The 12,573-nt window shown below is 35.9% G+C and overlaps 1 protein-coding gene across 5 annotated transcripts in view; it reads right to left on the bottom strand.

Annotated features, from left to right (window-relative positions):
• The window catches only part of WDR7 (WD repeat domain 7), a 154,731-nt gene that overhangs the window by 126,496 nt on the left and 15,662 nt on the right, over positions 1-12,573 (bottom strand). For 4 of the 5 annotated variants that reach the window (XR_009961145.1, XM_062599366.1, XM_062599368.1 and 1 more), the window contains 3 exons: positions 4,150-4,919; positions 3,471-3,559; positions 111-200 (listed from right to left, as the gene is read on the bottom strand). Coding sequence is in view for 4 of the 5 variants with exons in the window: in XM_062599366.1 (XP_062455350.1) it covers positions 111-200; positions 3,471-3,559; positions 4,150-4,919 (949 nt within the window). In the remaining variant the exon portion in view is untranslated. The remainder of the gene's footprint in view (positions 1-110; positions 201-3,470; positions 3,560-4,149; positions 4,920-12,573) is intronic. The other variant, XM_062599367.1, reaches the window with a different exon arrangement.

The raw sequence follows: 12,573 nt of genomic DNA, 5'->3' as shown, positions 1-12,573 counted from the left end.
TGTTTCTTACAGAGAAAAATATCTACATAGATTAAATTAATGTCATAACAATGATAAAGGACATTAGTTGAAAGTAAGAGACAAATAGATAGAAAATGAGGAAAGAATACCTTCATTTACTAAGAAACAGGTATGTAAAGTAGGAGCAGTGTCAGAGCCAGAGTGACCAGCTTCAGTGCTAGAAGAAACAGCAGGAGCAACTTGCAGAGGAAAAAAGAAGAAATAAAGAGAAAAAAAATAGGAAAGTGAGGATAGCAGCTTCTGAAAAACAGATTAGTATTACTGAAGAATGAAAAATAAAATTGGAGAAAACTATGGTAATATTAAACCAAAAAAAAATTCTAGGTTTTACAAGTGCAATGTCAGTGAGAGAAAGACATGCAACTGCAGAAAAACAGATATACTAACATAAATTTGTATGTTTTGAAAAGACAAAGTACCTATAAACAAAAAGATTACAAATACGCTTTTAAAGGATTAATTTTGCAACACTTCATTACGAATAGAAAAATACAATTCCGCTATTTACGTGTTTTTCCTGTATCTAGATTGATTTTGAGTTTCCACTATTCATTAACTAGCCTAGGACCAAACATCCTGTTTATTTCTATTACTCTCAAATGGCATAGAATGTATTAAAGATTGTTAGTTTTAATATAATTCTGTTTAAATATGTCTCAGTATTCAAGTAAGTTTAAACCTAAATCAGAGAAAGCACTAAAATATACAACATAAACAACACACAGTATAAGACTGCAGACAAGCAGCTATAGAAGAACACAGTCCACGAGTGTTATTCAAGACAGGAGCTGTGACATTTTCTTTGTAAACTGCATAATTTCTTGGTGCAAATGCATTTTAAAAGCTGTTCTAAACATTACACTTCACTAATGCTTCATGACTTGAGATTATCACATGAAAAGATCTGCAACCTTATGGCACACACATGCTGCAACCAGAGGTCAACGTTAAGATTTACAGGTCACTATCTGACACTTCCTGCCTATAGAGAAATTATCATATGTCATGCACAAGCATCTTCAAATTAATCCCCCTCTTTTATTCCGTTGCAGAACAACAATGGGCTCGAGCCCCTGAACAGATTAAGCATTGTCTTCCGAATAGTATGTTTGCTTTTCACGCAGTGAACTTCTTCTGTCACTGTAGGACATCTGCATCAAAACTACTTCTTCCATACTTTCCACATGAATGCAGCGGGGCGGCACGTGTACAGTGACAGGACGACTAGCGTGAACCACATCATGACAACAAAAATTTGTTTCAGTAGATGTGAAAAACAGCTATTTAATTTATGAAAAAAGATTAATTCTTTGTAAAGAAGTCTTATTTTGAAGGTTTTTTTTCCCTCTCTCTTATTTATTTATTTATTTAATGTTAGCTCCCTTCAAATGCCACTAATTGTATCAACCACTGTAAGAGAAGCAGCTGGCCCAATAGCAGAGTAACACTAAGCTCTAGTGATCTCAGGACAAACACAGGTCAAATAGATGGAGATCAAGCATGTCATAACAGGCATCAACTGCAGCTGTACTATTTTTTGTTTTAATAATAGCAGTAGAAATCTGTAAGCAGCAAGATGCTGCACATAGCACATAAAGTGATGTACAGGTAGGATACCGAAGAAACTCAAGATCTAAGCATACGCTCAGAAACGAAAGCAATCTTCCCCCAAGCATATGTACCACATGCCACCAAATATAGAAAAAATGTGAACGTTTAAAAACTAGAGTGTTTTTCTGTACTTTCAACAGCACACGGAATTTCGTGTTTTTTTTTAATCTATTCTTTTCCCAAGTAGTTTTATACATTTCATTATGGTAACAAAAACATGTTTGTCTATTGTAATTAGCAAATCTATTTCAAAGAAAAGTAACATAGAATTCATTCTGCAGCGGTTAATCAAAATAGAACTATAGAGAAACACAAATCCTACCTGTGAGAAATACATTTTTTCTTTTAATATTGAATTTGCCATATAAACATGATTTCTGGGAAATCTTGACCTTTCAAGCACTTTTCTTTCAAAATAAAATGTAAAGGATTTTTTTTTTTTTTTTTTTTTTTAACTGTTTACACGTTAAAGACAACAGCTCTTCCTGATTTTTGGGGGGTGTATTTCTGCTTTTTGCTATTGCCATTACTTCTCTATTTATGTTAATCCCTGATCACAAAAAGAAAACTGGATGCATACCACTCTCGAAAATGAGTTTCCCTTTCCAACCGAAGGTCACAGTAAAGATCAATGGTGTAGCTATCTTTCCTCTTTCTCATACAGTGAAATGGCCCCCAAAGCCAGGAGTAATTCTGCAATTTCATCTACCGGCTTCAAAGCCCACACCTAGATGTTCTCCCCAAATCGTTAAAGCCCTCAGCTGCTCTCATCTTGGCAATGCTTTGATTCTAACGCTCTTAACTGCAAATGACATTTTCAGACAAGATTTTATTTACCTGTTATCCCCAATGGATAAACACTGCAACTCCTCTCTACCGGCACCGCGAATGCACTACCCTTCTCTTCCATAAACAATGTCTGGCCCCATCCCTAAGAGCGGCGCCACTTCATCCCTACTTCTCTTCTCTTTCCAACTATTCATTTGCTCCTTAATTTTGTGCTTGAGAGAAAATCGGCCACACCGTGACATTTTACATTTACTTTATTTTTGGCATTAGGAGAATTAGAATCAAACAGCAGGGACCTGATTTAGAGAAAGTGCAGAAGGAGCCACTTCCTCTTTTGGCTCTTCGCTCTTGGGAAGCCAGAATTTCCTTGGGGCTTCCAGCGTCCGGAGGAAGCTCTGTTTACCACTCCACTCTGCTCCAGTAGAAAACTCATGTCTTGTCTTGTGCACATCCTTCTCTTATATCACATTCTGTGTTATATCTGTATGCTTAATTGTTGTACTTACAAAAGAAAAGATACAGACTAGGAAAAAAAAACTATTGAAGGATCCTAAACTATCATCTATTGCCATCTTTTATAACTGCAACTCATGACAATAATAGCAGAGATAGAAATAGTGTTAAAATAAACATTTGTCTTCATCTTTCTTAAAAAGGAGGGGTAATGTATATACATTACTTACATGTGTTTACCTTTAAACTTTAGCTTAGACATATTATAAGCATTTTTCTATTAGGCCAGTCTGTGTACCCCTTAGTTATAGGCTTTACATGTTTGACTGTCACCTGATCCTCTACATCGGAATGCTTAGGAGTTCTTAAAATATGCAGAAATTCAATGTCAGAGAATGACTTCATGACAGTATCAGCATCTCATATAGATTTTTTTAAAAGTCTTAGTCATTAAAATTTTTGCCTAGAATATTACACTACGTTTTTCCCTCATATGGAAGCTAGCAATATTTCTTATCACTTGATAGTAAGTTGACAACTTCAGTGTCAAGAGCTCAAACGAGATATCAAATTGTTTTACAGAAGGTGATTTTTACCTTGCTTAATTTGTCCTTGAGCTGCATGACTTGAAATTGAAGGGGGTGCCTTCATTTTTGACATCTCAGGAGTTCCTGGCCTAGGAGGCCTAAATATAAACCATGTGTGAAGGGGGAGAGAGGAGGAGAAAAAAAAATTACTTGCTAAAGATATTGTAACTAAACAAACTTTGAAAGGCAACCTTGTAAGAAAACTCAGTTTAACATCAGAAAATAGATCTCAACTACAGATCCTAGGTAAGTTTACTCTTTGCTGAGATATGATGAAAAGTATATCTGTATGTTTTCATTAATTCAGAATTTCACGTACTAGTTATAAAAACTTTTTTAAAACATAAGTATTAAAAACAAAGGACAAAAATTGCCTCTCAGCCCTACCAGGGCAAATTATGCTAATTCTACATTGTATTATCATTTTAACTTATGTATCTCCCTTAAAAGCAATAAAGCTATCTTAGCATGAAAAATAATACATTGAAGAAAGAAGAAATAAATCCTGTTAATCTAGGTATCATCAAAGGTTATCACAACCATTTAATACATCAAACTCAACAGTAAAATTAAAAAAATTACAATCTGTATTAAACACAGACTCTTGTCTACATTTAATACATATATCTGTATATTAAATACAGAAAGCAAGTTATCCCTAGTTAAACAAAATGAATATTCTCCATACCTGGTTGGACCTTTTTTCATGTGGTCTCCAATAAAAGTTGCGTTAGTCATACTCATCAATGTGTTTGCCAGTGAAATAATAGACAGGAGATGCTGAGTGGTGACAGCACGTGATACACCGTATGTCCCCTTTCCTAGTCCTTCAGAAACAGACATTTTTCTTCCTAATTCCACACTGTCATATGACTGTTTACCTATAGACTGATTATAACCAGGAAGCATGAGAGACATGTGGCCACCTCTAGACAGCAGGCCAAAGGACACGGAACAGTGTGGCTTAAGCATCCCAAGACGATCAAGGCAAAGCTCATCTAGAACAGAATTCAAGCCCCAGGCATGAAGACAGGACATAAAAAGCTTTGCGGTATCCATGGTTAGATTATATTCTAACAAGGTTAATGGTTTAGATTTGCTAGAGCGATATTCTGGGTCACTGTCTTCTCTTCTCTGTCTTATTGATTCCTCATCCTCATCTTCATCATCAAGAAGATGTTCTTTTATATTCTCTTTGATGGTTTCCTTGACCTGCTGGAAGAGAACTGCTGCTCGTTTACCAGCCAGGAAGGAGCCCCCTTTGTCAGAACTGCCAGATGCTTTCTGTAAATTCTCTGGGGAAATAAGTGCTGTATTAGGCCTAGAGGCTTCTTCCGTCAGTAGCTGTATAATCAGTGCTTCTACATCAAAGAAGAGCACATGTATATCCGGATCCGTTAAGTTGGTCTTTATAGCTTGAACCATCAGAGAGTTATGTGAATATTTAGGTAAATTCCCCTGTAATTAAAAAAAATATATATATTATATATATATTTTGAAATTCTACTTGGATTACTTAACACTTTTCACAAAGCTAATTCATAAATTGAGGAAGCTCTGAAAACTTACGAGCATAAAAAGCGATGAAAATGTTAGTGAAGAATTTTACAACATTCTTCTTAGATATTTTACAATATGAAACTTGTGATCAAGTATGACATCCCTAAAATACAAAATCCCACTTACAGGAGTTCCAGAGAGCTACAGCTCTCTAGGTAAGAAGGAACTTCACATTTGTTATATAGAATGTGGATTCTAAAAGGTAAATTATACTCCAAGTTAAAAAAAAAAATCCAGTATTTTGTTTTTATTAAAAAGCACCAAACAGTTTATATTTGGATATAAGGACCACTGAAAAAGTAACATAGTCAAAGCTCCTATCTCTCATCTCTTCTGTAACTCAGTCTTAATTTTAATATCAGGTCTTTCAGTTTGGTAGTCTCTTAAGTGGCCCTATTATTTCCATTCTCTATAGTCTTTTTTAACCACAAATGCACACTTAACAGCAGATTAGGTATGTAGACATTAACAGTGTTTGACATTTTTATAAATACATTGTATGTGTGTGTACACCTATACATATATTATACACATATTATATGTGTGCACATTATGTGTGTCATATATATAATAGACATACACACAATGTATTTATAAAAACATATATACATAAATACATACTAAAAATATATATAAGTAATTGATAAACCCTCTATATATTGTATGAAAATTATTCAGCCATTTTCATTCTATTTCCAGAACACTAACAAATACATTTATCAGCACAAATCATAGAAACATCTGCATATTCTACTTAAAGTCTTTTAACCAGAAAGCTGGACATTGTGTCCATTTCTTCCTGCCCTCAAGGACACACTCTCTCAAGACACTACATATTTCAAATCCTATGACTACTTAGCCTCCTTAATAATTTTGTACAGGATTTCACAGCAGGTATTTGAAAATTGAATCTACATATATGTGTGTGTACATACATATATGTATGTTTATGTGTGTATATACATATATATATATATGCATATGTGTGTGTGTGTATATATACATATTTACATATATTCCTCTTCCATTAAGCTACAGACTCTAAAAATGGTGTTACCTTTAAAAAAGCCCATCTGCCATATCTGGTTCAGGGACTGCTTCAGTGTATGATGCCGTCTATGAAATAAGCATGCTATTGCAGTTCCCAAGGGTGTCTCATACCGATTTTCTTGCCCATAAAGCGCACTGCTTTCTCTATGGCTCTGATATCTTATATTCTTCAGGGATACAAGATTTTTTAACGAGATCCCTTTTTTACAGGAGAAGTCTTCAGAAGAAAAACTGGCCTCCCCAAAGTTTTACATCAGTTTTATATTTGGAAATTAATCTCTCCAGAAGACATTAAGTTATACTGTGCTGCAGAGTCAGGAGCAGCTGATGATCCAACCACAGTTTCTTCTGTGTTCATTTCCAAGGATTACTGAGTGTTCAGTTACGAGTATTTTGAGTATTACTAAGTATTATGAGCAATTCAAAAATAACCTAAAAATAATCTAATTTTTAAGGTGCTAAGACACTGCTGCTTTTATTTTGCCTAAACATAATGTACAGAAGGTTTGTTCGAGTTTAATTAGAAAGTGAAATAATGAATTGTTTTAAATGACTTTGTAATCTTAAATTTTCCACCACATTGATACTTTAATTTTTACTTTGCAGATTGTTAACTTAAAACTGCTAATGTTTTGCTTACTTAGAATGAATGTCCACACATATTATATGGTGTTGCAGTAGAAGAGCATAGGTACTGATTACCGGTTTGCTTGCCACACTCACCAGTTCTTGTTCATTTTTAAAGGATGATCCCCAATGAATATACAACGACTGGTCCTTGATGTTTTCACAGCCTCAGCTGTAGTTTCAGGCACTAACTCCACCAATGACCAACTGTCTTTTATAATTAATAACCGTATTTTTTTTTCCTCTGAAAAGACAACTTATTGCCTTGAAGGAGGCTCTCTCCTTTGACACCTCCTAACACCACGATAGAGGTTTTCTCTACTAAAATACCACCAACAACAGTTCTGAAGAGTGCTTTTTAAGCAATTTACACTATTCCAACTGATATTGTAAAAACACCAACAAACAAGACAACAAAAGCACACACACACACACATCGAAAAAGACATAGTCAGAACACATAGAAAGACTCTCTACCAATGAAATGCAGACCTGGCAAAATCTTCAATGACAGGCTGCTCCACAGGAATCAAATTATCTTAATTTCTGTCTTTCCTCAAATTAAAATCCATTTCACTTATGTAATGAAATTATGACCCTACCAGAAGAAAACTTCACATTCGGTCACAAGGCTTATAAAAGAAAATCTAAATGGAGACCATCATCTTCTCTCTCTTTTCTTACAGAGAAAAGGTTTCTTAAAGAAGGTGCAGTGCTGATCAGTTCAGAACGCTGCATAAACAGCCAAGGGACCTAAACTCAGCACGAGAGCAAATACCCAAATTCTATTCCTTTTTTTTCTGTGGTCAATTCTGAGAATAAATAAGTTATGCTTATCTAATAAGTTAATAAGGAGAAAATTATGAGTAACAGGAACCAGAATAGAAATAAGTTGCAGTTACTATTTATTGACATTTAATTATGTTCTACAATGCACCTCTTTATTCACATATTCCTTATTTATTACAAATCTAATTATTATTTTCTCAGAATGTAATGTAGGTACCTTTTTATACAATAGTCTCTGGTTATGGTCAATGATAACATCAGAAGCAACAATGTAACAAACATATTTTAGCTATTAACTATCATTGCTCTCTTTTTTGCTCTTTTTGTCCTTTGTCTGCTGTGTACTCTAACAGAATTGCTGCCTTCAGCAGCCAGCAATATCCTGATCAGAGCTAAGATATCTACACGTAAAACATTGAGGTTTACATACGTCATTTAATGTACAAAGAAAAACACTGATACATCCTGGAAGCAGATCACTGCTCCCCTCTGCTGGTTCATAGCCAAAACTACCAGCATACTGGAAGTCTGCACTAATTAAAAGAAAGACAAAAGCAAAAATGCAAGCTCTTTTTCTTAGGACTCAGCTGAAATTTTAAATGGCATTAATAGGCTAATCAAATTTACTACCTGCATAACCTACTCTGACAGGTCATTTTTAGGGGAAAATACAGTTAGCATGAACAGTAGCATACTGGATAATCAGCAAGAACACATTTAAGCAGGATACAGAACTGGAAGGAACCTCTGGAGATCATCAAGCCCAACTCCCTGCTCAAAGCGGGCTCCGCTACAGCAGATTGCTCACAGCAAGGAAAGCTTCTAATATACTTCCTTAACACACAGCTCCAAGGGTATTTTTCCCAGTTTCCTTCAAGATAATTTTGCACTTCTTTGTATTAAAATTTTATTTTAATAAAAAGATAAAATTAAAAAAAATGTGTCATAGTCTCTCTGTGGCAAACTTAATAAAACTCTCACAAGGCCAGAAGTCATCTTTTCTCTGTATTTTGCACCTTTAACAAAGATGCATGATGCAAAGCCCAGGAGAAGCTCTTCCTTCAAGTTCTCCTCTGACGATCTGTACTGATAGGCTATTTAGCCCATCAGCTAAGCTACCTTTGATACTTAAGCCTATTTCTAAAATTTACTTTTTGCTTTTTTTCCCTCCTCCCACCCATCTCCATTGTCTCTGCTGTTTGCAAAGACTGACAGGCAGCTGTGTTCAGCCCAACTCCATCAAAGGCTGAAAAATTTGAGCCAGAACCTAGGACTGCATCTAAGCTCTGGGTCTCCTTTCACAACTATATAAATAATTGTGTTTTTAAACTACTGGAAGATTGATTAAGCATATAAAATGAGAATATATAATTTGAAAGGCTTAAGGACTGAATTATTTTAAAAGATTTACTACTGTTCATATTAAACTAAAATTAAGAGGATATTCCGCATCAACTCTTGCACTGTACAGTCTTCTACACTGTAGATCCTTAAGAATTTTACATAGTACTGCTTTTTCCTGGGATACATCCTACATTGTACTCTATTTGATCTTCAGAATGTTAAAACTGATGTTAAAATATTAAAATTACTCTTTACATTACATAATTTTGAAATTCAAGATATTTATGAGATATCAACTCAGGAAAACAGCTCTTGTTGCTAGTCATTATTCCTCATTATTCAAAATATTTTAAAGTTGCTTCCTACATATGCAATAATTTTAAATTAGAACCAGGACAAAGAAAAACAGTCATCCTTTGACTCCAGAGACTAACGTGCAGGCTAACCCTCTAGCTGTTAAGTTAACACCTGAACAATTTACTCCATCTTCAGTAGAGTATTAACAGAAAGGTCTGCTTAGAGTTCTTAACACAAGCACTTATTTACTGCTCGCACTGATAAGTAGTCCATTGCTGTATTGGCTCAGTAATACCCACATAAATTGAAACTTGTGTGTCTGAAGGTATACACATAAACATGTCATGGCTACGTATGTGTAACTCAATAACAGTTAATGAATGCTTTTAACCAGTTACTACAGACATTCCATTTGAATTTATCACATAAACTGAAATATTTAGGAATGAGCCAAGCTCATTAAAATGTTGCTTTAAACACTGTTAAAGTCCTTCTAAACCCATAATTAATTTTGACTATTTAAGTTATCCTGGTTCCATTTATATCTGTTCCTGGGTATATTTTACTAATACTTTTTCTGGCCTGTCATACAGCCACATTTTTAGAGGGGGGAGGAGGTGTAGAATCAAGCTATGGCTCCATATAGCTCCATCTTTAGAAAGGTCTGCAGAACATATCAAGCATGTGTAATATGATGGGGGGGAGGGCCGGTGGAGTCGATTCCATTCCTCAAGGCTAGTACACAGCAAAAAGGATAAGTCTTCCTTGCTATGCATAGGGAGCATAGGCTGGACCCTGCCTACATATCAAATTAACAGAAAGTATATAATTGAGCAAATACTCCAAATGTATACAACGGTACTAAATCCAGATTTTTAAAAAACTCACATCAAAAAACAACAATATAATATACATTGAAAGAGGAGAAAGCACCCAAAACAGTAATGTAAACTGGGGAACAACATCCAGAGGAATACTGAAGGGACTGTTTTTGTTGATGATATTAGATATTTATTATTACCCATCTGGAAGGCAAAACAGTTTACTTGGTGCATAACCCTACGCCCTTGCTAAACTTAGAGAAAAGACAGTGAGAGTAGTACCAATTTACAGAGAGTGAAAAGGAAGTTTAAAGTGTCGGACTCCAGAAAGGAAAATCACTATCATTGAGAGCACAGAATGAACACAGATAAATCTATCCATCATTAGTCTGTTGTGAACGTGAAAGGCTCAGACTTGCATTAAAAAAAAGTAAAAATTTATCTGAATAATTATTCTTCAGATTGGAAGGCACAATTATGACCATAGCTGAACTACATAATGTGCCTAGATTTAATAGTCAGCATAGATTAGGCTCCAAGTAAAAATTTAGCCTGCAGTAGCAAGTTAAAAAAAAAAAGAAAAAAGTACTCTGATCACTCCATTTCACAAGGTAGATCTTTTTAAACAAGCTTCAAAATAGAGCATGTAGTCTTAGCTTGGTATTGCAAGAGGTCATTATGCTACAACTTGAACGAGTATTTCCAGTGAACCTCAGGAGATGATGGTACGTTACTAATGTAATACATCAAGAAAAGCAACCACAACAAATTTACAGCCCTTAAGTCTTTAAAATATAACTTTGATAAACAATAAAATTTACTTAGCTGTTTCCAAGCAAAAATATCCATATATTTATATTCTTATTCCATGGGCTGAAGCCTTTAAATTGAAGAATTTGAAAAATTCTTGTCATACGGGACAGTAGTGACTCCCAACGCATGAGAACAGCTCCAAGTTCAAATCTCTTTGGCTTGCCACTATCCAGTCCCTAACACAGCTGACCCATGCCCTCACCTTTGCCTGCTTGCTGTGTTGGCATGAATGGGAGGAAAAGGAGAGCACAGGCTGTAGCTAATTTGGTGTCTACACCACTGGCATGCTATGAAGAGCCCAGTGTCTGGTAATTCTGATCAGCTGAAGCCTTAGTTAATAATTGTTTGTGGTCCTTGCCCTTTCTGAAATAACACACCCAAGTTTAGGCTAAACACTGCCATGCTGGAGGGGCAAACACCCCAGTAAGCAGCGTTATCAAGAAAGGCCAAGGGCCACAGGATGCAAGAGGATAAAATTCAGTTAGTTCACCTGAAGTGCTTCTTTGGAGCCCGTGTTCATTCATTCAGCAATGGGAGAGGCTTCCACAAAAGGTTCTGGAAGCGGAACAGGAAGGAAAGCCTGCCACAGCTTTCAGCACAATATTGAGCAGGGTCAGGGGAAAGGAAGAAACTGCTTCCCCAAGCTCTCTGTCCCACAACACAAAAGAAATAATCCTATACTACAAAGTCTTCAGCAAGCACAAACAAGGTGGTCAGCTGACAATGAGCTTCTGATGAGGCAAGGTGGTCTTCAAAAGCCCCCTGCAGGCTGGTTACACTCAAGTGGCACAGATGGCCAAGGTGCTGGAACATGAGATCAGCCGGGCAAGCGGGTGGTCGTGGACGAGCATGGGCTCTGCCCAGTGATGCTCCCCGAGGCAGCTGCTCAGGCACCGCTGATCTGCCGCCCGTGACTGCACTGTGCCACAGCTGCTTTCTCTCTAACTGAGATATGTTGGGTGGAGGCCAGGTGGGTAAATAATCCAGCATTTAATGAAATACAGTTGGATTACCTTTTGGTAGAACAGGCCATGATACCGGAGAGGTGCCAACGCCACGGGCGTACAACACGTCTAAGGGAACAGGGGGATGGATCTAACTTGTAAAAAGAGGGATGGAAAGACTAGGGTTTGGAATATTTGTTTTGGCACATATCACCATCTTGTATAAGCTATGTATTTGTGAGCATATAGATCTGCAAATTGCACAGAAACTAGAATAACCTTAAAGAAATCATCAATACTTTGGGGTTTATTGTTTGGGGATTTTTTTATTTTTAGTCAGGCTAGAAAAACAGCATCTACATATATTACTCAGAGAGCCTCTATATGTGCATGCCAGAGTTGTGTGATATTCTGACTGTCAGAATACATTCACACCAACCAGATATTTCCTGTTTATAATTAAGCTCTTTGTTAATTTTATTACAATCAAAATGAAGGAAATGGTGTTTTGCACAGTTCCATGCATTTATCATCACATTTCAAATTTTTCCTCAAATTCCTTCATGGTGTTTGTTAATATGTTATCAATTCTGAAGGGAATTGAAATTGTTGTGAAATGCAAAACATTTTAAAATTAAAAATCCTCCTCGCACACCCTCTCCCCCACAGGGAGGGTTAAAACAAGGATGGTGATTCGATACACGATATCGCTGCATTATGAGATTTGTTTATAAAAATTATAACGGTTATGACGATTTAAATTTAATAGACTGACCATCATCACCAATAACTTTCTATATTCATGACATAAAACACAGAGTTTTAATTCTCCCAACAGAAAAAAAGGATTAAGGAATATTTTGCTTC

Source organism: Rhea pennata, chromosome Z, assembly GCF_028389875.1.
Source record: "Rhea pennata isolate bPtePen1 chromosome Z, bPtePen1.pri, whole genome shotgun sequence".
Lineage (NCBI taxonomy): Eukaryota > Metazoa > Chordata > Aves > Rheiformes > Rheidae > Rhea > Rhea pennata.
This window is presented reverse-complemented; position numbering and strand designations above follow the sequence as displayed.